This window comes from Lissotriton vulgaris, chromosome 9 (assembly GCF_964263255.1).
Source record: "Lissotriton vulgaris chromosome 9, aLisVul1.2, whole genome shotgun sequence".
NCBI lineage: Eukaryota > Metazoa > Chordata > Amphibia > Caudata > Salamandridae > Lissotriton > Lissotriton vulgaris.
In genome coordinates this window covers 186,581,377-186,605,429 of record NC_141697.1, presented here as the reverse complement: position 1 = coordinate 186,605,429, position 24,053 = coordinate 186,581,377, and the positions used below count along the sequence as shown (strand labels likewise).

Sequence of the window (24,053 nt, the reverse complement as noted above, 5' to 3'; positions counted from 1 at the left end):
GGTTCCGGAGGAAGGACGTTTCAGCAACCACAAGATACTTAGGTGGTGCCTGCTGCTGCAGGGTGACTACTCCTTAGTCACAAGGGAGAAATCTTAAGAAGAAGTCTTGAGTTCCTTTCGTAGAAAGTAGTTTCAGGATTCAAAGATGATCTAATTTGGAAGGGTCCCCGCTCCCACCTTTATTCTAAAGAAAGGGGCTGGTACGGGACTAGGTCCTGCCCATGGGTGGGACCAGGAAGGGGTGTGGTTACACCCCTCTCCCATGTCCGGACTTTCCCCAGCTCAGGGGCTGGTGTGCCCCTGGAACTGGTTCAAGCTGGCAGATGCATAGTGAGCACCGGGGTGCCACTTGCAGTCACCTTCCTATTCAGACCTGCCTACCTAGGATACACAAAACCCTGTCTGGGATGGTGCTAGCACCGCCCCTGACAGGAAACCCTTTGTCCAAGCTCTCCTCGCTGGAAGGACTCCCAGCAGCAGGAGGTCAGACTTGTATCTGTGGTGGCAGCATCCATTTTGTGATGCTGAGGCTCGAGTTAACTTTAACCTGGGTTCACAGTTACATACATGTTGTGTCCCTCTAGAAGGGTGGAATGCTAACCCCGTCGCCAGAATTGGCATGGGGTTAGTATTCCAATTCGTATGACACCTTACTCGACATGTTTTGATAAAGCGATACCAGAGTTAGCAAATAACCGCGAGGATTATAATGCACTTAGGAGTATATGGTACGCGTTATCCTAGAACAGCTATTAGGACTTGGTTCCGCAAGCTGCAGACGGGCTCAGCTCATGCCAGAGCACCATCTCACATAATTCCAAGCACTCTGCCTTCAGGATTGTTAAGGCCTGCCATAGGAGTGACTGATAGGCATACATGTGTCCATTTTAGGGTTAGATATAGGTATACTATATCTAAAGCAAAGGGTGATTACACCACCTTGCCCCAGCTGTCGTGCAGCCAGTTGTGTCAGATTTAGATGGCCAGCTAGGGGTGGCATAATACATGCTGCAGCCCCTGGTAGGCCCTGGGTACACCTATGCCCTGAGTTACAGAGACTGATAAGGTGGCCCAGTACCAATTGGTAAATGCACCTAAGGTACATGGAATCCATTTTACAGAGAGAGCAGTAGGCCTGGGGCCCTGAATAGCAGGGTCCCAGGTCAACTAAGTCGAAAAACCAGCAAAACACCAGGCAAAAAGTTGGGGGTAACCATAGTCAGGTATCCACCTTCCTACAGACCACACCAACATTTAGGCCTTCTATGAAAAGCTGGTCTTATTTGACCCATTTTTCATGCTTGCTCTTGAATATGGAAGTGCCTTTGTGTTCCAGTTTATAGAGCTGTGCAAAAAAATATTTATTCACTTGATTGAACCATAGCTCTGGGATATACGATTCATGACAACATTTACATTCTAGGTGACTGAGTACACAGTTGAGTTTGGACTGTTCTCCAATTTAAACCCCAGGTCTTAGCAGCAGTGACTGATGAGGATTGGATGCACCTAGGGTCTGGTCAAATAAAAGGCATGGGGCAGCGTTGAAAACAAGGGGTAGAGAGAAGTCAATCAGAAGTATTTCTATGTTTTTTGCAATTGAGTGTAAGTTTGAGAGACATAGTGTGATTTATTTAGGAAAGTAGCCCGATGGGTCAGTTTAGAGGTGTAATAACCATAGCTTAGTATTACATAAATATTCATGTATGGTGTGATTCAAGTACTTAATGAGCACTGAAAGTGGTATATGTTGACCTTAATTAGTTCATGTATGCATTTTTTAAACTTCAAATTATTGGAATACATGCAAACCAGCAATTTCTAGGTTTAAAGAGATGTGATCTTAAGGAATGGCTAGACAGTATAGTAACCCTGATGAGCAGTTCAACAGAAAATAAAGTTTTCATAAGAGTACTTGTGGAAAATCTGGTAGGTGAAAGGCAGGGCATTCCAGAACATTACCTGGCCTTAAATTGGACTCACCCCAATCAATGTACAAGAAGTGCACAATGTCTATTGTAAAATGCGGCCCATAATGACATCTAGCAGAACAATGACCATCTTCACCTGGATATGCCAGCTATGAAACACTTCAGCAATGTATTTGAGTAGCAAGAGTTAGTAAACATCAGTCAGTCTGTTGATCCCACAGTGTCTCCATTGTAAAAATAAACAAATTAAAAAACCCTGATAGTCTTGGGTAGAGAGTGGCCAGACAAGTTTATATGTTCATTGCACTAGCTTCCTTGAGATCAACAAATGTCTTAAAAGTAGCCTTGAGTCACCCTTTAACAGTGTGGCTTACCTCAAGACGTACTTCCTTGAAATGTTTTGTGGGTTTGGGGGTGGGGGGGGAGGAGCGAGAGAAATGGAAGGATACACCAACTGAAATTACATCCAGAAGCAGGGTGAAGTAATTACCAAACTTTGCCAACGGAGGAAGAGTTAATGCCATTCAGGATACCATAGGTTGGGATGCCCTGAGCGATTGTCAGCGGTTTCAACTATTTATAAACATTCCGCACATCACTTTTGTGTGTTAGATGCCCTCCAGTGAAGCACCATAAGAACAGTTTATAGGCCAAGCTGATGAACTTGGGATCTAAAATGGAAGCATTGGGTTAAGTGTAGCTACGAGATGCATATGAGACTGCTACAAATTCAAAGAGGAGCAAGTTAGTAAAATCAGTATATCTGGAACATATATTTGGAATGTTGGTGGTTGTTATTAACCTGCATTTTCCAGATAGTTTGTGCAGATGTGACATGATTGACTTTACTAACTTTCCCCCTTTGAATTTGAATTTATTTATTTATTTTATTTTTGACATTTCTAAAGCGCTGCAAATACCCTCGGGCGTCTCGGCGCTGATAATACAGTTACTTGTAGAGAGGAGAGTGGGGAAGGGAGGGGAATCACTGATCAAACAGCCATGTTTTTAGGAGTTTACGGAAGTGAAGGAGGGAAGGGCTCAGCCTAATGTTTTGGGGAAGAGTATTCCATAGTTTCGGGGCTGCTACTAAAAAGCGGCGATCGCCCCAAGACACATTTTTGGAGCGAGGAATGACTAGTTGGTTGAGGGTAGCTGATCGTAACAGTCTACTTGGTTTGTACAGTTGCAGCTGCTCTTTCAGGAAGTGTGGTCCTTGGTTTTTGAGTGCCTTATATACTATGCATAAGGACTTGAAGTGTATTCTGTTACGAATGGTAAGCCAGAGGTATTCCTTTATAGTTTTTGATATAGGCTCATGTTTTGTTTTACCAGAGAGCAGACGTGCTGCTGCGTTCTGCATAGATTGTAGTTTGCTTATGACTCTGGATTGCGCATTAAGGAAAAGGCCGTTGCAGTAATCCAGAGTTGATAGCACTAAGAAGCTGACCAAAGTTTAAATTGCTGACTCCGGGAGAAAGGGGTGAATCTTCCTAATCATCTTCAACTTAAGATGAGCAGTGGATACTGTTTTATTAGCATGGTCCATGAAGTTTAGTCCTTGGTCGAAGATGATTCCCAAATTCCTGACTTTAGCTGTCGGGCTTGGAGGGGTGCCAAAAGCTTCTGGCCACCAGCATGATGGCCAGGCTGGGAGAAGAGGTCCAAAGATGACTACCTCAGTTTTTTCTGAGTTCAATTTCAGACAATTAGTGGCCATCCATTCTCCTATATCTAGCAATCCCTTTTTGAATTTTTCTGCCACTTGATCTCCGTCGCCTTTAATGGCTAATACCAACTGGGTATCGTCGGCATAGGAAGTTAGGCTCATCCCGTGTGCTTTGATGGTATTGGCAAGGTCCGACACATAGATGTTAAATAGTGTCGGACTGAGGGATGAGCCTTGGGGAACTCCACATGGTGATGAAAGTGGTGCCGATTGAAAAGGTCCTAAGGTGACGGCCTGCGTTCTTCTGGCCAGAAAAGAGGCAAGTAGGTCTCTAGCAGAGTGACAGATACCGAGCCCCTCGACACGGTCGACCAAGATGGTCTGGTCGACCGTGTCGAAGGCCGCGGATAGATCCAACATTACCAGGATCGCTGTCCCCCCCTGGTCCCTGATTGCCCTGATATCGTCAGCAGCCTTAATTAAGGCTGTTTCTGTCCTGTGGTATTTCCGAAACCCAAATTGCGTGTCATCCAAGAGGTGGTGTTTTTCAATGTATTCAGATATCTGGGTGATCATGGCTTTTTCAATTACTTTGGCTACGAATGGGAGACTCGCAATGGGCCTGTAGTTTTTTAGCTCGTTTTTGTCGAGGGAAGGTCTTTTTAGCAGGGGTTTTAATAGGTTTTTTTTAGCGGGTCTGGATATGTGCCTGAGAGCAGAATGGAATTACAGACTTGAGTAAGTAATGGGATAATAGACTCCATTACAGGCGGGAGGACTGAAAAAGGACAAGGGTCTAGGGCCGATCCAGATTTAATTGTTGACACTATTGTTCTTATGTGGTCAGTTGTGACTGGTTGAAAGCTAGAAAACGTGTTTGCTGCGAATGGTGTGAAGGAATTAGCTTTCCTTGGGGGTGATTTGGCCGAGAAGGCCTGATAGATATCATCAACTTTAGTGAAGAAAAAGGAGGCTAGAGAATCACATAGAGCCTGCGAAGGGAGGGGGGGGGGGGGGGGAGAGGGGGGGGAAAGGGGGGGGGGGGAGTGATATCCGGGGTATTGCCTGACAATGATTTGGTGATTTGGTACAGTCGTCTGCTTGAGTTTTTAGCTTTTTGGATTTGGTCTGAATAAAAAGCTTTTTTCGCCTTTGTAATCATGGCTTTATAAAGTGCCAGTGATTCCTTGTTGCTCATTTTGCTGGCTGTGTCATAGGTTTTCCTCCAGTGCCTTTCCTTGTTCCGGTTAATTTGTTTTTGTGACCTTAATTCCTCGTTGTACCATGGGGCAGTGGTTTTGGCTCTATTTCTTGATAATACTTTAGTAGGAGCTAGTTGATTTGTAGCCTGGCCCAACCAGGTCTAAAATTGAAGTAGTGCAGAATTGGGGTCGGTAGACAACATTGGGCGAGTACAGTCCAGATTTGATCTAAGGTCGTCCTGATTTATATTTTTCCAATCTTTAAAATGTTTTTGAGGTGTTGAGGTAGATTTTTTATTAGGAAGGGTATTGATGGTAAGTTTAGCAAATATTGCGTGATGGTCTGTCCACGGCATGGGTAGGATATTGGTTATTTATAGACCTTCTACGTTGAAAATATGGCATCCAAGGTATGGCCGGCTGAGTGGGTGGGGGAAGTAACCCATTGTTTTAACCCCAACGTTTCCATGTCGGAAATTAGAGTAGCAGTGTCTGTTAGGTGACCTTGGTCCAAATGAAAGTTCAGGTCACCTAGGACCGTAAACGCACTTTCGGTGGCAACTGATTCCATCGTGGTATTAATATTAGTTAGGAATGCTGTTTTCGTTCCAGGGGGGCGATATATCAGTATTCCTTTAAAGTTAAAAAAGGGTGATAACTTAATGGCAAACTGCATGGCTTCACAGGAGGTTGATGGAATAGGGTTCGTTCTAACAGGAAATCGATCTCTGGCTATTATAGCCAGTCCACCCCCTTTTTGTCTGAATCTATCCTGACGGTAAGCTTTATATCTCTCAGGTACTGCAATTGCCAGATCTGGCTCTGATGATTCATCTGTTCATGTTTCTGTAACAAACAGAAAATCCAATTTGAAATCAGTTATAAGGTCTGCAATCTCCTGCCTGTGCTTACAAAGTGAGTGGGCATTAATCAAGGCGATTATTGTAACGTCCTCTTTTTCGTTCCTTGCTTGTTTAGTATTGGCGAGGGGTAATCGTATAGGTATTGTGCAGGTACAATGGGGGCAATATGTGGCAAGGTCGATGGGGACTACAGAGGGGTCTATCCTAGCACAACAAGTGTTAGGTGGTGGCCGGAGTGTCAATAGGCGATGTTGGGTATAGGTCCGGGTAATGTTTGGCGCCAGTCGGGCAGGGGTTGTGGCCCTGGGCCCGGTCCCGGCGCGGACGGGCGCAGACGGGCTTGCCTCTGGCACGCCTCCGGCGCGCCGCCGGCGCGCCCGCTGCACCCGCCCGCTGCGCGGACGGGAAGGTCCTATGTTTTTATACATGTGGAGGGGCGGGGAGGGCGGGGGGATTGAAAGCACTAGACCGCAACCCTTACCTCCCTCAAGATGGCGGGTGAGGTGGGTCAGGTCACGTGTGAGCGCCTGGAGACGGCAGCGCTGTAGCCAGGAGGAGCCTGAGTTCGCGCCTCTAGCGAAGCAGTTTCGCACTGAGGTGAGGGCAATTAAAAATGCACATTAAAATATCTACACAATTAAAAAATTCGCTAGGTGGTCAGACAATTTACAATGTTCTCCGAGTAGTAGAAAGGATAGAGAGAGGATCCCCCGGCTTCCGCCTCAAGGGAGAGCGTTTAACAAGTAAAAGTTTCTCTCATATGCACTCCTAGTCTTATCATTGAGCCATGGGAAAAGGTTTTTATGTTTTGGAACAAACATCAGCGGATTATAACCTTTCCCAGTCTTACTAAGTTACTGAGATATAGCCCCCTTTTTTCTCCTGGTTGCAACCTGGTTGTCCAAATGCGCACTTCTGTCTATTTATACTGTTGTACAGCTTTTAAATTGTCATTTAATGACATCCTCTCCTGCAGCCAAACACACCTCATTGTTTTATTTTATTTATTTATTTATTTATTTATTTGAAAAGTTTTATATAGCGCTGGCTAGACCCAGAGGTATCGGAGCGCTTTATATGAGGAAGAGCATTGTGTTGCATGACATGGATGCATGCATTTCTTGCAGCAGGTTTCTTGAGCACTGTGATTCGAATATGCGAGCCCTTCTGTCTTAGAGTTTATCCAGATATTAAAAATGACCGAAGTGTGTCAATGTCTTATGCAGGAGTGCAGACTTTGTGAGTAGCTGCAACCCTTCATTCCACTTTTATTTAGCAGTCCTGCTTCACTTTTGGTCAGTTTATAGATATTTTCCAGCTATTTTTTGTAAATCTGTTTTTATTATTATTATTATTATTACTGAGTTTATACAGCGCCTGGTTAGACTAGCCAGTGTGCCCCCGCGCTATTCAGTGGCCTAGGAAACACCCCAGTACAGCTCACAGACTAATGCGGTTTAACTTTTTGGGAACAGATATGTTTTAAGTTCTCTGTGTAGGAGAGTAGGGTCTGCAATCCTATGATCACCCCAGATTTTTGCTTTTTGCTTCACTGGTTTATGACTTCCCTGGCTGTGGGCCTGCTAATCAGACCCACAGCCTAGCTGTTCTCTCACTAAATTGACACGTGTACCTTAGGTGCATTTACCAATTGGTACTGGGCCACCTTATCAGACCCTGTAACTCAGGGCATAGGTGTACCCAGGGCCTACAGCATGTATTATGCCACCCCTGGCTGGCCATATAAATCTGACACAACTGGCTGCACGACAGCTGGGGCAAAGTGGTGTAATCACCCTTTGCTTTAGATATAGTATACCTATATCTAACCCTAAAATAGACACATGTATTCCTATCAGTCACTCCTATGGCAGACCTTAACAATCCTGAAGGCAGAGTGCTTGGAATTATGTGAGATGGTGCTCTGGCATGAGCTGAACCCGTCTGCAGCTTGCGGAACCAAGTCCTAATAGCTGTTCTATGATAACGCGTACCATATACTCTTAAGTGCATTATAATCCTCGCGGTTATTTGCCAACTCTGGTATCGCTTTATCAAAACATGTTGAGTAAGGTGTCATACGAATTGGAATACTAACCCCTCGCCAATTCTGGCGACGGGGTTAGCATTCCACCCTTCTAGAGGGACACAACATGTATGTAACTGTGAACCCCGGTTAAAGTTAACTCGAGCCTCAGCATCACAAAATGGATGCTGCCACCACAGACACAAGTCTGATACCCTGCAGCTGGGAGTCCTTCCAGCGAGGGGAGCTTGGACAAAGCGTTTTCTGTCAGGGGCGGTGCTAGCACCATCCCAGACAGGGTTTTGTGTATCCTAGGTAGGCAGGGCTGAATAGGAAGGTGACTGCAAGTGGCACCCCGGTGCTCACTATGCATCTGCCGGCTTGAACCAGTTCCAGGGGCACACCAGCCCCTGAGCTGGGGAAAGTTCGGACATGGGAGAGGGGTGTAACCACCCCCCTTCCTGGTCCCACCCATGGGCAGGACCTAGTCCCGTACCAGCTCCTTTCTTTAGAATAAAGGTGGGAGCGGGGACCCTTCCAAATTAGATCATCTTTGAATCCTGAAACTACTTTCTACGAAAGGAACTCAAGACTTCTTCTCAAGATTTCTTCCTTGTGACTAAGGAGTAGTCACCCTGCAGCAGCAGGCACCAACTAAGTATCTTGCGGTTTGCTAAGACGTCCTTCCTCAGGTGCCAGACTGACCAGCACGACGAGACCCGGACTCCCTACCCTCTCTGCCCTCTACCTGCCTCTACAGCACAACTGAGAACCGTGGGTGCGACGAAACCAGAGGACCCGGTGACCATCAGAACCTGCACGACACTGACCCAGCTCGACTGCCGAGGGACCCTCGAGTGGGTGCATTGGGGTAAGAGAAGCCCCAACCCCAAGCAGCACGAGCCCCGAAGACCAGCCCCCCAGCATCCACCAGATCTGCGTGGGGCCCTTTTGCTTCTGTGTCGCTTGCCAAGTTGTCCGGTCACTTGCCCGTTGGCTAGTGACTCTCCAGACTACGTCCTACGTTTGTTTCACCGCTGGTCTAGCTCCTCTAGACTGGCCCGAGTCTCCTCCTGAAGGGGACCTTCCTCGGACCCTCCTGGTCCACTCCAGACGCCATTTTGTGTCGCCACGTGGGCTTGCCGTAGCCAAGGCTTGTTGCCTCCTTCACCGGATCCAGCATCGCCAGCAGCAGACATCCGACGTGGGACAGCTCGCAGACCTCCAGCCTGGTCGACATCAGCGCCCCTGGTCCGTGCAGCAACAGAATCCAGTGTCACCTCTTCGCCTGGCTGAGTGACCTCGTCCGGTGCCATCCTGGTGCCCACCTAATCACTTGCTAGTGATTCAGAACTTGGTCCCCTCTGCTTACAGGTACTCTTCTTCACTGATCCAGTCCTTGGATCAGCCCGGAACATCTTCACTGGTCGCCTGCCAGCAACTTCCACTTCAGGCTCCTGGTTAGTCAACGAGGATTCCCGACGACACTTGAACCCTATGCAGCCGCAGCCCCTGCGCTAGGTAAACCGAGTACCACGGTGCTCCAGGGTAGAACAACTCTCTAAGTGTCTAGATCCACTTTCGTTTTTGACCTACCTAGTCGGGTTCGCCCGAGAACACTAACTTTGCATTTACTAGTATCCATAGACTTTGTCCCGCATTACGCGTGAGAGTTTCCACTCTGCACACGGCGTTCCTAGACCTCCTGCTTCTAATCTAAGGGTTCAGCATTGTAGGCCTAGCGATTCTAAAGTCTCTGAGAGTAGTACTTACCTGCTAGTAATTTTGCATTCCACTTCCATAGTAAATGGTTTTTCGTGCCCCTCGGGCATTTGTGTAAATTGTGCGACTTTCAGTATTTCTTTAAGAGTTTTGTATTGTGCTTAGCGCCCTGTCCTCATAAAGAGTCCAGGGCTGTTGTGTTATAAATAAATATCCTTTTATTTTCATAACAACTTGTGTGGTGTCCTTTCACTTGGTGTTCAAGGGGTATATGTGATGGTATAACAGCTGGCTTAACACGTCCTCTAGAGTTTAGCCTAAAGACTGCTCTTGTCCATGCTACTAGGATAGCTGGTCTATAAGGTTGACTTACAACCAATCATCAATAAGGGTTGTTTGGACTGATACATAGTGATCACTAGAATAGTGAGCACTGCATATCAGGCCAACTTCTCACACTCTGCGGAAGACTTTTTCAGAGGACTTTGTCCGGAGTCTGAGATAAAGAGCATTCCAACTCCGGGCAGCCAAAAGGTGGAAGGATCTGCCACCCATCCTGGCCCTAATGGTCTTTGGGATACACATTAATCCAGTACCCTCAGACCGCAGAAGCCGTGTGGGTTTGTACAGCGTGAGCAGATTCTGCAGGAAACTGGGGCCAGTCCCATGGGCAATCCGATGGCCAATGCAAAGGGCTTTGAACTGGATACGCTCCTTGATTGGCAGCCAGTGTAGTGTCTTCAAGGCCTTCATGGAGGAGGATCTTTCCGGCAGTGTCAATACCAGTCGTGCAGCAGCGTTTTGAATGTGCTGCAGACGCTGGAGACACTTCACATTGGCTCCCAAATATAAGGCATTCCCGTAGTCCAGCCTGGAAGTAACCAGGGCATGGACCAGGGCCCTCCTAGCTGACACTGGGAGCAAGTCAAGCGTTTTCCTCAGGCAGCAGAGGATGTCAAAACACGTACCAGCTACACGTCTAGTATGACACTCGAAAGATAGTTTCGAGTCCATCCAGATACCAAGGTTCCTGACCTGATCTTTAGGTTGGGGTAGAGGGCCCAAGGACTGGGGCCACCATGCAGATGTCCAAACTGACGGAGACTTGCCTACAATTAGCACCTCCGTCTTGTCCCCGTTTAACCTAAGTCAGTTGTTTGACATCCAACTGGCCAGGTCCTGAAGACATGACGCAAAGCGACTGGCTCCCTGCTCAGCTGGCTGTGAGAGAGCTACAATCAGCTGGGTATCGTCAGCGTAAGTCACCACATCAACCCCATGTTTCTCCTTGACTAATGCCACCGGAGCAACATAGAGGTTGAATAAGATGGGGCTCAGACTGGAGCCCTGCGGGACTCCCTGGGTCAGGGCAATAGCCCTGGACCTATGGGGTCCCTGCTCCACACAAAAACTGCGCCCGTGGAGAATGGATTCCAGCCATTGCCACGCCTTACCACCAACTCCACCTTCCCTCAAGCGCTGAAGCAGAGTGTGATGTGCCACCGTGTCAAACGCGGCACTGAGGTCAAGAAGAATCAGAGCCGCTGTTTGACCTTCATCCACATGTTTCCGCAACATCTCCGTGGAGTAGAGTAACGCTGACTCCGTGGAGTGGCGGGCGCGGAAGTCTGCCTGAGTGGAATGTAGCAGTTGGTGGGTTTCAATATGAGCCGAAAGGCGTTGATTGACACATTTTTCTGCTATTTTCGAAATATAGGGAAGGAGTGAGATAGGCCGTAGGTTAATCATTTGAGTTATACTAATCTGTGATTTCTTCTTGAGTGGGAGTACCACTCAATTGTAACTATACAGAAATATCAATCATGACTATTATTATGCACATCAGTTTCAATAAGTCAGCAATAGCTCGTACAATTGCCCAGTCGGGGGCGATTAAGATCACATTCATTTGGCTCAGTATACCAACCCCATATTTCTCATAACTCTTGATCAGTGCTGTCGCTGTCATGATCAGGTATAGGCTCACATATGTTTCCACGGTAAGTGTTCCATGCTGCCCATATTTTGGCCCATTTTTGGGGACAGCCCCGGGCAATGTAGACCGTTACATAAGACGAAAGAATGTATTGGCCCGGATCGGTCTTGAAATTGCGCGCGTTCGTGCTCCCCGATACTTTCGTTCCACCAAGATGCTGGCGTCCGTATTGCAATACGTGCAATTTCAAGACCGATCCGGGCCAATACATTCTTTTGTCTAATGTAACAATTACGGTTGGGAAATTTTTCCCGCTCACTCCCCCATACTGGTGTCCCCATCTATAGTTTCTTTTGAATAGCTTGCAATTTAGAGTCTTGGGAGGTGATCGCCTCAACGTGAACTAGCATACCCTACCGGGTTGGAATTATCACCGGCTTGGGGATGTCATTAGCTTGGAATTCAGCCATAGAGCCCAGTAGAGTCGGAGAACACTGTTTCTCTGATGAAACACGTGTCGGCTGGCTGTGTGACCTTTTGTGTGATGACAAAATAAAGAAATCAAAGAACTTCTACGTTGGATTGGTTCCATTTGCTTTTACACTGCATCAACCGGATGTATTACTATACTATTTGAGTGCCTAGGACTTTTGCTATAACTATTATCTGGTTTTCAAGGCCTTCTGGATCTCCATTACCTTGCAAAGAGAGTACATTTGTAAATTCATCTAAGTGAGCATAAATAGGAAATTTTGGTCTTGGGAAGAGGTACGTTATTTTAGGGGTAGATTACAGAACTGTAAATGTAAAGCACTGGTGGAGTAAGTGATTTGTATTTGTGATAATGAATCTTTAAAAAAGTTAAAAAAATATAGAATGTGTATCTTCTATATTATATACATGACACAAAACATGTGTGATCTTTATTTTCTAGTTGACAAACTGCAATTTGAACCGCCTTTGCGAAAGGAAACAGAAGCTCGTGATGAAGTGGTATGTTGGTTGATTATTTTTCCAACTCGGTGCTTAAAATGTCTAATTTAATTGGTTGTCCTGCTTCCAGACTGTGTCACAGTCATCGTCTCCTGTTGGTTTATTTCTGGAAACATTTCATTATGGAACATGTTAAGAGTCAACAAATTCATCAGGCAACCCTGTGTGATTGTTAATTTGTCTCTGTTTGCAGTGGTCTTCAGCTGACAAATCTACCACGTGGGTTGTATATAAATCAATTTCCAAGTTAGGGTTGGGTTTTTGTATATATATATATATATATATATCAATTTCCAAATCTGAAAGAGACACGTTAGTGATAGATTCCTTACCTTAGAATATCCCCAGGCGTCAGACTGGATCCGGAAACTTATGCGTAGCAGTACCATTGCGCGTCGGAAGGCGTTGTCTGTGGCTCCGCGTCCGTCGTCGGCGTCGTGGGCGCCGTGATGATGTCGTTGGAGTACTTAGACGCCGCCTCCGCGTGCTGACGTCAGTTCTTCTTTTTTCCGCGCCAGCCAGCGTAGATCTGGAAAAAGCAGTAACCCAGTCAATTTTTGACTAACTTTTTTTAGATCATTTTTGATCCTTCTCGAAGTCTTGCGACTCGGATCGGTGCCGTAGGGATGCCTGGTTTCAAGCATTGCGACGATTGCGACTGCACCATGTCGGTCACGGATCCTCACCGCCTGTGCCTGACGTGTCTAAGCGTCGACCACGATGACGAGGCCTGCCCCGACTGTCGGGCCCTTTCGAGGAAAGCCAGGCAGGAGCCATCCCGCAGGCGGCTCGAACTCCGGCAGTCGGCCCCGCGCCGAGTGAGATCCCGGTCCCACGGGAGGTCGAGGGACAGGTCGCAGGGACGGAACCGTCACAGCTCCGGGAGTCGGCACCACTCCTCCGGGTCCAAGTCGTCAGGTAAGAAACACAAGAAGTCGGAGAGGCATCATCGCTCTTCTGACTCCCCCCGACGCTCGCGCGACGCGCCCAGGGGTTCAAGTGACACCGCCCACGCGGCTCCTCGGGAGTCGCATCCTGCCCCATACCCTCCGGTCCCTGGGCTGAACGCGACGCCGGAGGAGATTGAGCGCTTCCTCATGGCCATGAGGTCCCTTTCTCCTCCGACGGGCTCCGCGGCGCCTTCGGGCCCAGCCGACCCGTCTGGGGGCCCTAGCGGGTCGGGGGCTCCGACCCCGACGCCGCCTTCGGGCCCGGTGCCGCAGGGCCCCACGATCCCGACACCGCCGGTGCCCTCGGGCCCGGCGCCGCAGGGAACAGCGGCACCGGCGCCGCCGGCGCCTTCGGGCCCGGCGCCGCAGGACGCCGCTGGACCTTCCTCGAGACCTTCCTCGGGCTCTGGATCGTCACCGGTGGACCTTACGACCCCCCCCCGGCGTCGGTCCGTCTGGTGTCACCTCCGGCGCCGTCCTTAGGCGGCGCCGCCCCCGATACCTCCTTTGCTTCGGTTCCGACGTCGGGACGGCGCCTATCGGCGCCGCACCCGATGCCGTTTGGAGATTTTTACTTCAATGAACCGACCTCATTCAATTACAACCCTGAATCTCAGGAGATGGGTGATGAGGAGGATTGGGAGGGGTCTGAGGACCCTCTGACCAAGGAGTGTCAGTCTCATGCGGACTGGGCAGGAGACCTTGGGGAGGCCAGTGGCCTGGACACCTCTCCAAACACTGGATTTGTCTCTCCTCCTACCGTGGCTTCAGAGGAGGGGGCTACCTATGGTGTGGTGTTGACGAGGGCTGCCAAGGCCTTGGGCCTTGAGTTCCCCGTCGCGGCCATGAGGATTAACCTCCTCACAGAGGTCCTTAAACCGCAGTCATGCTCGGCTGAGCCTCTGCTGCTTTTAATGAGGCCTTGACCGACGTTCTTTTGGGCACTTGGTCCAGGCCCGCTACGGGTTCGCCCGTAGATAGGAACGTGGCCAGACGCCACCGCCCGGCGCCGGGTGACCCATGTTTCCTGTCCTCCCACCCCACCCCCGAGAGTCTGGTCATCCAGGCCTCTAATTCCCAGACCGCATTCCCGACGGCCCCGCCGGACAGGGAATCCAAGAGGTATGAGAATTATGGAAAGAAGATATTCTCCTCCCTTAGTTTGGGACTGCGGTCTTCCAACACCGCATGCCTCTTGGGCCGCTACACTCACTCTCTGTGGGAGACGGTGGCGGAAGTGCTGCCAGAGTACCCGTTGGAGGTACGGGCCAAACTCGGCCAAGCCCTTGTGGAGGGTCGATATGCAGCCAAGTATTCAATCAGGTGTGGGCTGGATACTACCGACTCGCTAGGCAGAGCGATGGCTACGACAGTGGCGGTGAGACGCCACGCCCGGCAGATGTCCAGAACACTCTGATGGACATGCCGTTCAATGGCCGTCGCCTCCTTGGCGACTAGGCAGACCGCGCGCTTGAGCACTTTAAGGACTCCAGGGCTACGGCCAAGTCCTTGGGCCTCTCTGCCCCGCGCCAGCAAACGGGTGCCTTTCGCTCCCTTCGTGGCCAGGGAAGGGGCGTCCCCACACGTGCCGCCAGCCACTCGCCGCAGACTGTCGTCCAGCGCAGGTGTGTCAGTCCACACCTGCCCCCGCAGCATCCACCTTTAAACCCTCCTAGTCCGTGCTTTTCGGCCCATGTGACGCCAGTGGTAGGCAGGGTTCGCCATCACCACTCTTACTGGCGCACTGTCACTTCGGACAGGTGGGTGCTGTAGTTCGTCCGGTGGGCTACTCCCTCCCCTTCGAGACGACTCCTCAAGCCATGCCACCGCAACACCACCGCCTATCGGGGGATCACTTGCAGCTCCTGCAGGAGGAAGTTTCGGCCCTCTTGGCCAAGGGGGCCATCAAGCGCGTTCCTGGGCCAGAAGTAGGACGTGGTTGCTACTCCCACTACTTTCTGGTACCCAAGAAGGGCAAAGGGGGCCTACGCCCTATCTTGGATCTGAGGAACGTCAACGGCTTCCTCCAGAAGGAGAAGTTCAAAATGCTGACTCTGGCTCAGGTTTTAGCTGCCCTAGACCCAGGAGACTGGATGGTTGCGTTGAACTTGCAGGACGCGTACTTCCACATCCCGGTCCTGCCGGCCCATCGGCGTTACCTGCGGTTCACAGTAGGCCACGGACACTTTCAGTTTACCGTGCTCCCCTTCGGCCTTACCAGCGCCCCACATGTGTTCACGAAGGTGATGGCGGTGGTCGCAGCTCATCTGCGCAGGTTGGGGGTCTCAGTCTTCCCCTACCTCGACGACTGGTTGTTAAAGGCGGGCTCGCCCCAGACAGTCGTCAGCCACCTCCAGATTACGGCGGATCTCCTGCACCAGCTGGGATTTTCCATCAATGTGCCGAAGTCACACCTGTGTCCCTCTCAGAAGCTCCTTTTCATCGGAGCGGTTCTCGACTCGGCGCAGTTTCGGGTTTACCCGCCTGAACAGAGAGTTCGGGATATACAGGCCCTGATTCCAATCTTCCAGCCTTTATCCCGGGTTTCGGTCAGGTTGACGCTGCGGCTTCAGGGGCTGATGGCCTCCTGCATCCTTCTGGTGCATCATGCTCGGTGGCGGATGCGGGCTCTGCAGTGGGACCTCAGTTTCAGTGGGCCCAGCATCAGGGCAACCTGTCCGACCATGTCCTGATCTCGGAGGGCACTGCGAGACAGCTGCAGTGGTGGCTCACGGACCGTGATTGGGTCAACGGCAGATCCCTCTCCCTTCCCCAATCAGAGCACGTAGTTGTGACGGACGCATCCCTCCAGGGCTGAGGAGGCCACATGGGAGAGGCGGAGATCAGGGGCCTCTGGTCTCCGGCGGAGTCCCGGCTCCATATCAACCTTTTGGAGCTACGGGCGATTCGTCTAGCACTGAAGGCATTCCTCCCGTCTGTCCCAGGGAGTGTAGTGCAGGTGTTCACGGACAACACCACCGCCATGTGGTACTGCAACAAACAGGGCGGGTGGGGTCGTGGACCCTCTGCCAGGAGGCTCTGCGCCTCTGGCAATGGCTGGAACATCAGGGCGTGTCTCTGATGGTTCAACACCTGGCAGGTTCTCTGAACGCCAGGGCGGACGAACTCAGCCGCCGGTGTATGATGGATCACGAATGGCGTCTGAACTCGGACGTGGCGCAAGGTCTCTTTCTGCAGTGGGGAGAGCCTTGGCTAGATCTATTCGCCACAGAAGAGAACGCGCAATGTCATCAGTTCTGCGTGTTGGAATTTCCAAGGCAGCACTCGCTCGGAGACGCCTTTCGTCGCGAGTGGAGTTGCGGTCTGTTGTACGCCTTTTCGCCTATACCACTTCTGCCCAGAGTGTTGAAGAAGATCAAGCGCGACCGGGCAAAAGTCATCCTTGTGGCTCCGGACTGGGCACGAAGGTACTGGTATCCTGAGCTACTCAGTATGTCAGTCGATCCCCCGGTTCGTCTGCCTCTTCAGGAGGACCTTCTGTCGCAGCAGCAGGGGACGGTCCTCCACCCGAACCTGTCCAGTCTCCACCTCCATGCTTGGAGATTGAGCGGCGACAGTTGAGGCCATTTGACTTGCCTCCTGAAGTCTGTAACATCATTCTGGCAGCCAGGCGTCCCTCCACAAAGTCGGTATACGTCTGCAGGTGGAATAGATTTGTAGCATGGTTCACAGCAAAGGCTATGGATCCCCTTAATGCCCTCCTTTCTGAGGTTCTCCTCTTTCTTCTCTCTCTTGCCCAGCAGGGCTCTGCTCTGGGCACGGTCAAGGGCTATCGCTCAGCTCTTTCAGCCTTTTCTAAGGCTGCCTGACCAACCTTCTTTATTCAAGTCCCCTATTGTTAATCGATTCCTGAAGGGAATCACTCATACGTTCCCTCCTGTTCCCTTCATGATGCCTCAGTGGGACTTGAACCTGGTTCTTACGTTTCTGATGTGCGCTCCCTTTGAGCCACTTCACAACTGTCCTCTTCGCCTTCTTTCTTTGAAGACTGCCTTCCTGGTAGCCATCACCTCTGCCAGGAGAGTGAGTGAGCTCCAGGCTCTGTCTTGTAAGCCTCCTTTCCTTTCAGTCCATCCGGACAAGGTTGTGTTACGGACAAGGCCTTCCTTCCTTCCCAAGGTAGTCACGGCCTTCCACATTGTGCAATCCATCACCTTGCCCACCTTCTTTCCGCCTCCGCACCCCTCGAGAGAGGAAGAGAGGCTCCACCGTCTGGACCCAAAACGTGCGCTCTCATTTTATTTGAATCGCACACAACAGTTCCGGGTGGATGATCAACTCTTTGTTGGATACGCGGGCGCTAAGAAAGGGAAAGCAGTGCACAAGCGCACCATCTCCCGGTGGATCATCTTGTGCATCCAGGCATGTTACTCCTTGGCTAAGAAGGAACCCCATGTTGGGCTGAGGGCTCATTCCACTCGGGCCACAGCCACTACAACTGCCTTGGGCCGCGGCGTGCCCTTGCAGGACATTTGCCAGGCGGCTACGTGGGCCTCGCTGCACACGTTTGCACAACATTATTGCCTGGACAGTCCAGTCCGGAGGGATTGCTACTTTGGCCGTTCCGTCCTCCAGGACTTTCTGGTGTGATTATTGGTTCGCAGACCCACCACCACTGGGTTTTTTATTGCTGGGGTATCTATTCTAAGGTAAGGAATCTATCACTAACGTGTCTCTTTCAGATGCACAAGTTACTACTTGTGTAACGATATATCTGTAAGAGACATTAGTTAGTGATAGATTCCTTACCGACCCACCCATCCTCCCCGTTCTGCGAACCGATATCTAGGGTTAAGGTCATCCCCTTTCAGGGCCCTAGTTTCATGGCACCAGTGTTGGTTTTTGGCATGGCTCTGCGCTTCTGGCTCAGAAAAGCTGTGTCTAAGAACTGACGTCCGCACGCGGAGGCAGCGTCTAAGTACTCCGACGACGTCATCACGGCACCCACGACGCCGACGACGAACGCGGAGCCGCAGACGACGCCTACCGACGCGCAAGGGTACTGCTATGCAAAAGTTTCCGGATCCAGTCTGACGCCTGGGGATATTCTAAGGTAAGGAATCTATCACTAACTAATGTCTCGTACAGATATATCGTTACACAAGTAGTAACTTGTGTGTTAGGGTGGATAGCCACTCTGGTATTTTCGGTCCTATCGACCCCTCTTTCTGCTATCAGCATTACTAAGTTAATTGGTTAAGCTGTTTATTTATATTTTTAGTTTAGCGATTTAAGCATAACTATAGATTGAGCAGGCATTCTTGAAGAGACCCGAAATTGACCTACTTGTGTATGCTTTTACTTCAAATGAAAGCATTTGTGCGTGACTATTTCAGATATATTTTGGTATTACTACGCCATTGGAATATAATTTATATTCAACATGTTTTTTGCCAATTCTACATATATAGTACAAGCCCTAATTGTGCCCTTTTTGGTTTATTAGTATCAGTTCTGTTGGTCTCTAAGATTGCTTGTTTTTTTACAGGCGGTCACTGTGGTTTTAGGCAAATCCATGGGTCGCATTTCATAGTCTCTGGAAAGTCTTCTAGTAAATACCTTTTTATAGTGCCTAGTGATGGTTTAGTGTGTATATTTAGGATGGGAGGTCCGTGTGTACATTTCAGTTCAAAAACTGTATAAGTGCAGTATTTTCATCACAGGTAAAGTTTATTCTGAAAGCCCATTTTTTGATTATCGAGGGTTTGCATGTGTGTGCCCCACTTCGCCCAATGTTTGACAGAGTCCATTCTGTGGAAACAGACCATGAGAAGTCATTGAAGTAACAAAATACATCTGACTCCCTCCAATAATCACAGCTGGCCACTTGGTCACACTGTGGGAATTAAACAGATTCCTATTTATCGAGGGTGCATGGGTGTTAACCTTTGTGTGTCGTGGGACAGACCTTGCCTATTTGTTTTCTTGGTCTGTACCTTTGTATAGCCATGAAAGGGTAGCCTTCTGTAAGCACCCCTATTCAGGAATGTTCCATTGGAAACCCATGAATTATTGGGGTGTTTTCTCTGTGTTATCTCCAAAGTCTGTAACTAGACTCCTACAGATCACATTCTTGCGTTCAGACTTTCATTTGTAATAGATCACCTGAAGGGATACATCTTTTATATCCTCCCTCGTGGTGTACCCATTCAGTTCTCTAGGTCTTCTCCTAAGGAACATAGGTCCGAATGTCGAGCCACAGTAAGGGCAAACACCTGACCGCCCTAATCTGTCCCTGATGTTGCCTCCAAATGTTTGGGTAAATAACCCCTGCGTGACATTTGTTCAGTGACTCTGCGATATCGTAATAGTGCCCAGTTTTGCCTTAGAAAGGACTTGGGATAGGCATATGGAGAGCACGTTCGTCCCATTCGATTCGCGTTCTTGGATTAATCCATTCTATCTTCCTTTTAGATTACTCTAGAATGTTTTTCCTTCAGTAGAATTGTCCTCATCAGAATGTTCCAAGAGATTGTCCATCGGAACTTGGCCTCCACATAAGGGGGACTTCTGGTTACCATTCACCTGTTTAAACTGCTGCATATCTTTTTAAAGAGAAGGTGACACAAGAAGACCTTGATGTGTGTAAAATGTTTTTTTCTTTGTGAAGGATCTTGCGTATTCTGTATCACCTGACGGGACAGTTTACATCGACTTTTTTTGCATTTACTGTGTCTTTTTGATGAAGGGGTGTTGGTGAAATTTCTCTCACTGGCTCTTCAGCAGTTGTGGAAGAAATGGGCGGGTGAATAGTTCTTGATTTCATTGTAGAGATTTTGTTTGTTGCCGCAATCGGAGCCTGAGCAGCAGTTGATGTCCTTGAATAGGTCCTCCCTGTCTGAGGTCCTTCGGACTCTTTTCGAAGGTGGTGAAGGATTAGTGGTAATGCCATTCTCTGCTTACAGGAAAGTGCCTCTGGACGCTACATTGCTTCCTAGGGAATCTCAATAAGAATCGTTTGTGTTCACTCTTTTGATTGCAATAATTAGTCGCCTTGTTTTGACTAAATCTTGTCCAGTTTCTGTGGTGTTCTCCTCGTCTGCAGCCGCCACTCCGACCAGAGCTGGTGTTCCTCAGACTAAACTTCTATCCGTTTTATTCTCGCATAGAAAGGGCCAAATTAAAAACTGTAGCTACAGATACGTTTTCTGCACTTTCTTTTAATTACTCCTGAAAGCATGGCTTGGGGTGTGCATTTAAATTAGGTTATTTCCTGTCCTCGTTGAGCCTGCATTTCAGACCCACCATATTTTGATCTGAGCATTAGATTTTTTTTATTGATATGAGTATGTTAGACCTGATGCACAAGCAATGCATGCAATACAGAGGCATCATTGTTAGTGTCCATTTTTAGGGCTTGTGCCTGCGTTGCAGTGCGCAGCATTGCTCGCGCAGCGAGAGCTCTTTTGTATGGGGCTTGTGCGTATGATCAGACTTTCGCCGTCTGCCATTGGGTTTAGCGTATTTTTTAAATAGAAATAATGCACGCAATTGGGCAAAGGTGGTCGCATGTCCCGCCTTTGCTCCGCACATTCCCACTAGTGGCCAGCTCGCGCAGCAGTTCGCATTAGTCTCGCTGCCGCGCTGCCCCCCCCCCCGCTCCTCTGTGCGCACCACTACTTTCGATTCCCGGCCCTGCTCCTCTGTGGTGCGCGCGCACCACTGGTTGAAACTACGATTCCCATTTTCCAAGTTGTGTTCCAGGAGCCCATGAACGATTCCAACAAATAGCGCCGGCTGGCCTTATACGAAGCCCGGATGAGAATGAGCTTCGCCTTCCACGTTTGCCCAGGAGAGCGAGGTCAGTTCTTTCCTCCTTGCACATTTATTCAGCTTGCGTTCCATCTTCTGTGAACACCAGCCCAGGCACATCAGTATTCCCACCTTCAAAGCTGTTTCTGGATGTGAGCTATATGTTATAAACTGACAACTGTGTGTTTAGCACACATGATAGTCGGATTTTGTCAGTGACTGCAAGTGTTTGTGACGTGTTCAGGTGAGTTGGTGTTTTGCTTCATTATGCAAGTGACTGTTCATGTGTGCAGAACAAGACCAGCATAGTTAAGCCCGTGATTGTATTTGTACAGGTGTCCATGTGAAACTGAATAAGGGCGGGATGGGTGACCGAGCAAAATCACTGGTAACTGGTGCATGTACGTGATGTCGCATAAGTACAAGACGATTGAGTCAAACTGCACATTCTAAGTGTATATGCGAGCATTCATCAGTACTGCATGGTTGAGTGGCTGCATTCGTAAGTGTGTGTGTGAGACTGAACATGTTCCCCGTAGTTGTCACTGAATTCTTGAGTGAGGTGTGAGACTGAATGATGAGCACAGCACTGATGCCTCTGACTGCCTTCATAAGTGTCTTTATCTACGTGAGGCTTCATGAGTACAGCATGGTTGAATCACTGACTGTTCGTAAGCGTGTGTTTGTGAGGTTCTTTGTGTATTTTGCGCAGTTCAGTCACACTGCGTTCACAACATGAGTGAGACTGCATAAGTACTGCATGACTAGGTCGAATTACCTTCATAAGTGTCTGTATGTAAAATAAGACCGCATGAGTGCAGTATGGCTGAGTCTGACAAGAATGGAAGGTGTGAGACTTCATGAGCACAGCTTCACTGAGTCTGACTGGAATGGTATGTGTCTGAGACTGTATGAGCACAGCATGGCTGAGTCTGACTGGAATAGTGTGTGTCGGAGACTGAGTGCAGCATGGCTGAGATTGGCTGCATTGGTATGTGTGTGAGACTGTATGAGTGCAATATGGCTGAGTCTGGCTGCATTGTTGTGTGTTAGTATACTGCATGAGTACAGGATGGCTGAGTGAGTGATTGCATTGATAAGCCTGCTTGTGTGAGACGGTACAAAAGGGGGTGGTGATGGACGGAGCACCTGAATCAATCAAACACTCACACCCAGTCAAAGATCTGGATTTAATCCATCACCGTTTTTTAGCCCACTCTGCCACCCCAGTTCAGACATGGCTATATGCAAATCAGTCTGACCCTGTGCCTCATGGGAACAGTCTAGCCCGAACTGCCAAGCCATGTCTTCCCTCGACCGGAAACAAGCTTCCGAGGACCAGTTTCTGGCATTCCAGCCGTCTTCAGCCCGGCTTGCTTGAATCCAGTGGCAAAGTGAGCAAGGGACTCACGTCTGAGCATACCCTGCCACACTTATGGCGGCCAAAAAGCGGTACAAAATGGTGTGGTGATGGACGGAGCATCTGAATCAATCAATCAATCAAACACTCACACCCAGTCAAAAGATCTGGATTTGATCCATCACGGTTCTTTAGCCCACTCTGCCACCCCAGTTCAGACATGGCTATATGCAAATCAGTCTGACCCTGTGCCTCATGGGAACAGTCCAGCCATGTCTTCCCTGGACCGGAAACAAGCTTCCGAGGACCAGTTTCTGGCATTCCAGCCGTCTTCAGCCCGGCTTGCTTGAATCCAGTGGCAAAGTGAGCAAGGGACTCACGTCTGAGCATACCCTGCCACACTTATGGCGGCCAAAAAGCGGTACAAAAGGGGGTGGTGATGGACGGAGCATCTGAATCAATCAAACACTCACACCCAGTCAAAAGATCTGGATTTAATCCATCACCGTTCTTTAGCCCACTCTGCCACCCCAGTTCAGACATGGCTATATGCAAATCAGTCTGACCCTGTGCCTCATGGGAACAGTCCAGCCCGAACTGCCAAGCCATGTCTTCCCTGGACCGGAAACAAGCTTCCGAGGACCGGTTTCTGGCATTCCAGCCGTCTTCAGCCCGGCTTGCTTGAATCCAGTGGCAAAGTGAGCAAGGGACTCACTTCTGAGCATACCCTGCCACACTTATGGCGGCCAAAAAGCGGTACAAAATGGGGTGGTGATGGACGGAGCATCTGAATCAATCAAACACTCACACCCAGTCAAAAGATCTGGGTTTAATCAATCACTGTTCTTTAGCCCACTCTGCCACCCCAGTTAAGACAATCACCGTTCTTTAGCCCACTCTGCCACCCCAGTTCAGACAATCACTGTTCTTTAGCCCACTCTGCCACCCCAGTTCAGAGACAGCATGTGTTTAGCATAGTTAAGTCACATTGCATTCATAAGTGATGCGTGTGAGTGCATGAGGAAAGCATGGTTGATTATTGCATTGGTATGTGTGTGAGACTGTATGAGCGAGCATGATTATGTCTGTCTGGAATGGTATGTGTTTGAGACTGAGAGTGCAGCATTGCTGAGTCTGGCTGCATTGGTATTTGAGTGAGGCTGCATGAGCACAGCATGACTGAGTACGACTGGAATGGTATGTTATTATAGTGTTTGTATGCGCTGTACTTAGCTGCAGGTGGCCTGTGTGAGAAAGTGCCATCTTTCTTGCATTGGTATGCCCCTACGTTCTGCTAATGTGCTTTGACTGAGTGTGCCCTGGGCTCCTGCCAACCAGGTACCCTGGGCCTGTGTCCCTTCTCTAAAACTGTGTTGAACCTAAAACCCAATTGGCATCTCTGGCCACCTGTCAGACCCTAGTAAATGGCACCCTAGGTACCCAGGGCATGGTGACCAGAGAAGAGCCCTAAGGGTTGCAGCACTTATTGTGCCACCCTTAGGGGTCCTGTACCCTGACACCCACACACTGCCTTTGCAGGCTGAGTGTTCAAGTACAGAACTAAACAAAGAGTATACATGGCACACATCCCTGTGTGCCATGCCCACAAGACCCACTGCCCTGGCATA

At 49.3% G+C, this 24,053-nt stretch overlaps 1 protein-coding gene across 1 annotated transcript in view; it reads left to right on the top strand.

Moving 5' to 3' along the window:
* MAP4K5 (mitogen-activated protein kinase kinase kinase kinase 5) overlaps positions 1-24,053 on the top strand; it is a 577,489-nt gene that overhangs the window by 218,305 nt on the left and 335,131 nt on the right. The window contains exon 14 of the mRNA XM_086937299.1: positions 12,284-12,342. Within this exon, the coding sequence (XP_086793425.1) occupies positions 12,284-12,342 (59 nt within the window). The remainder of the gene's footprint in view (positions 1-12,283; positions 12,343-24,053) is intronic.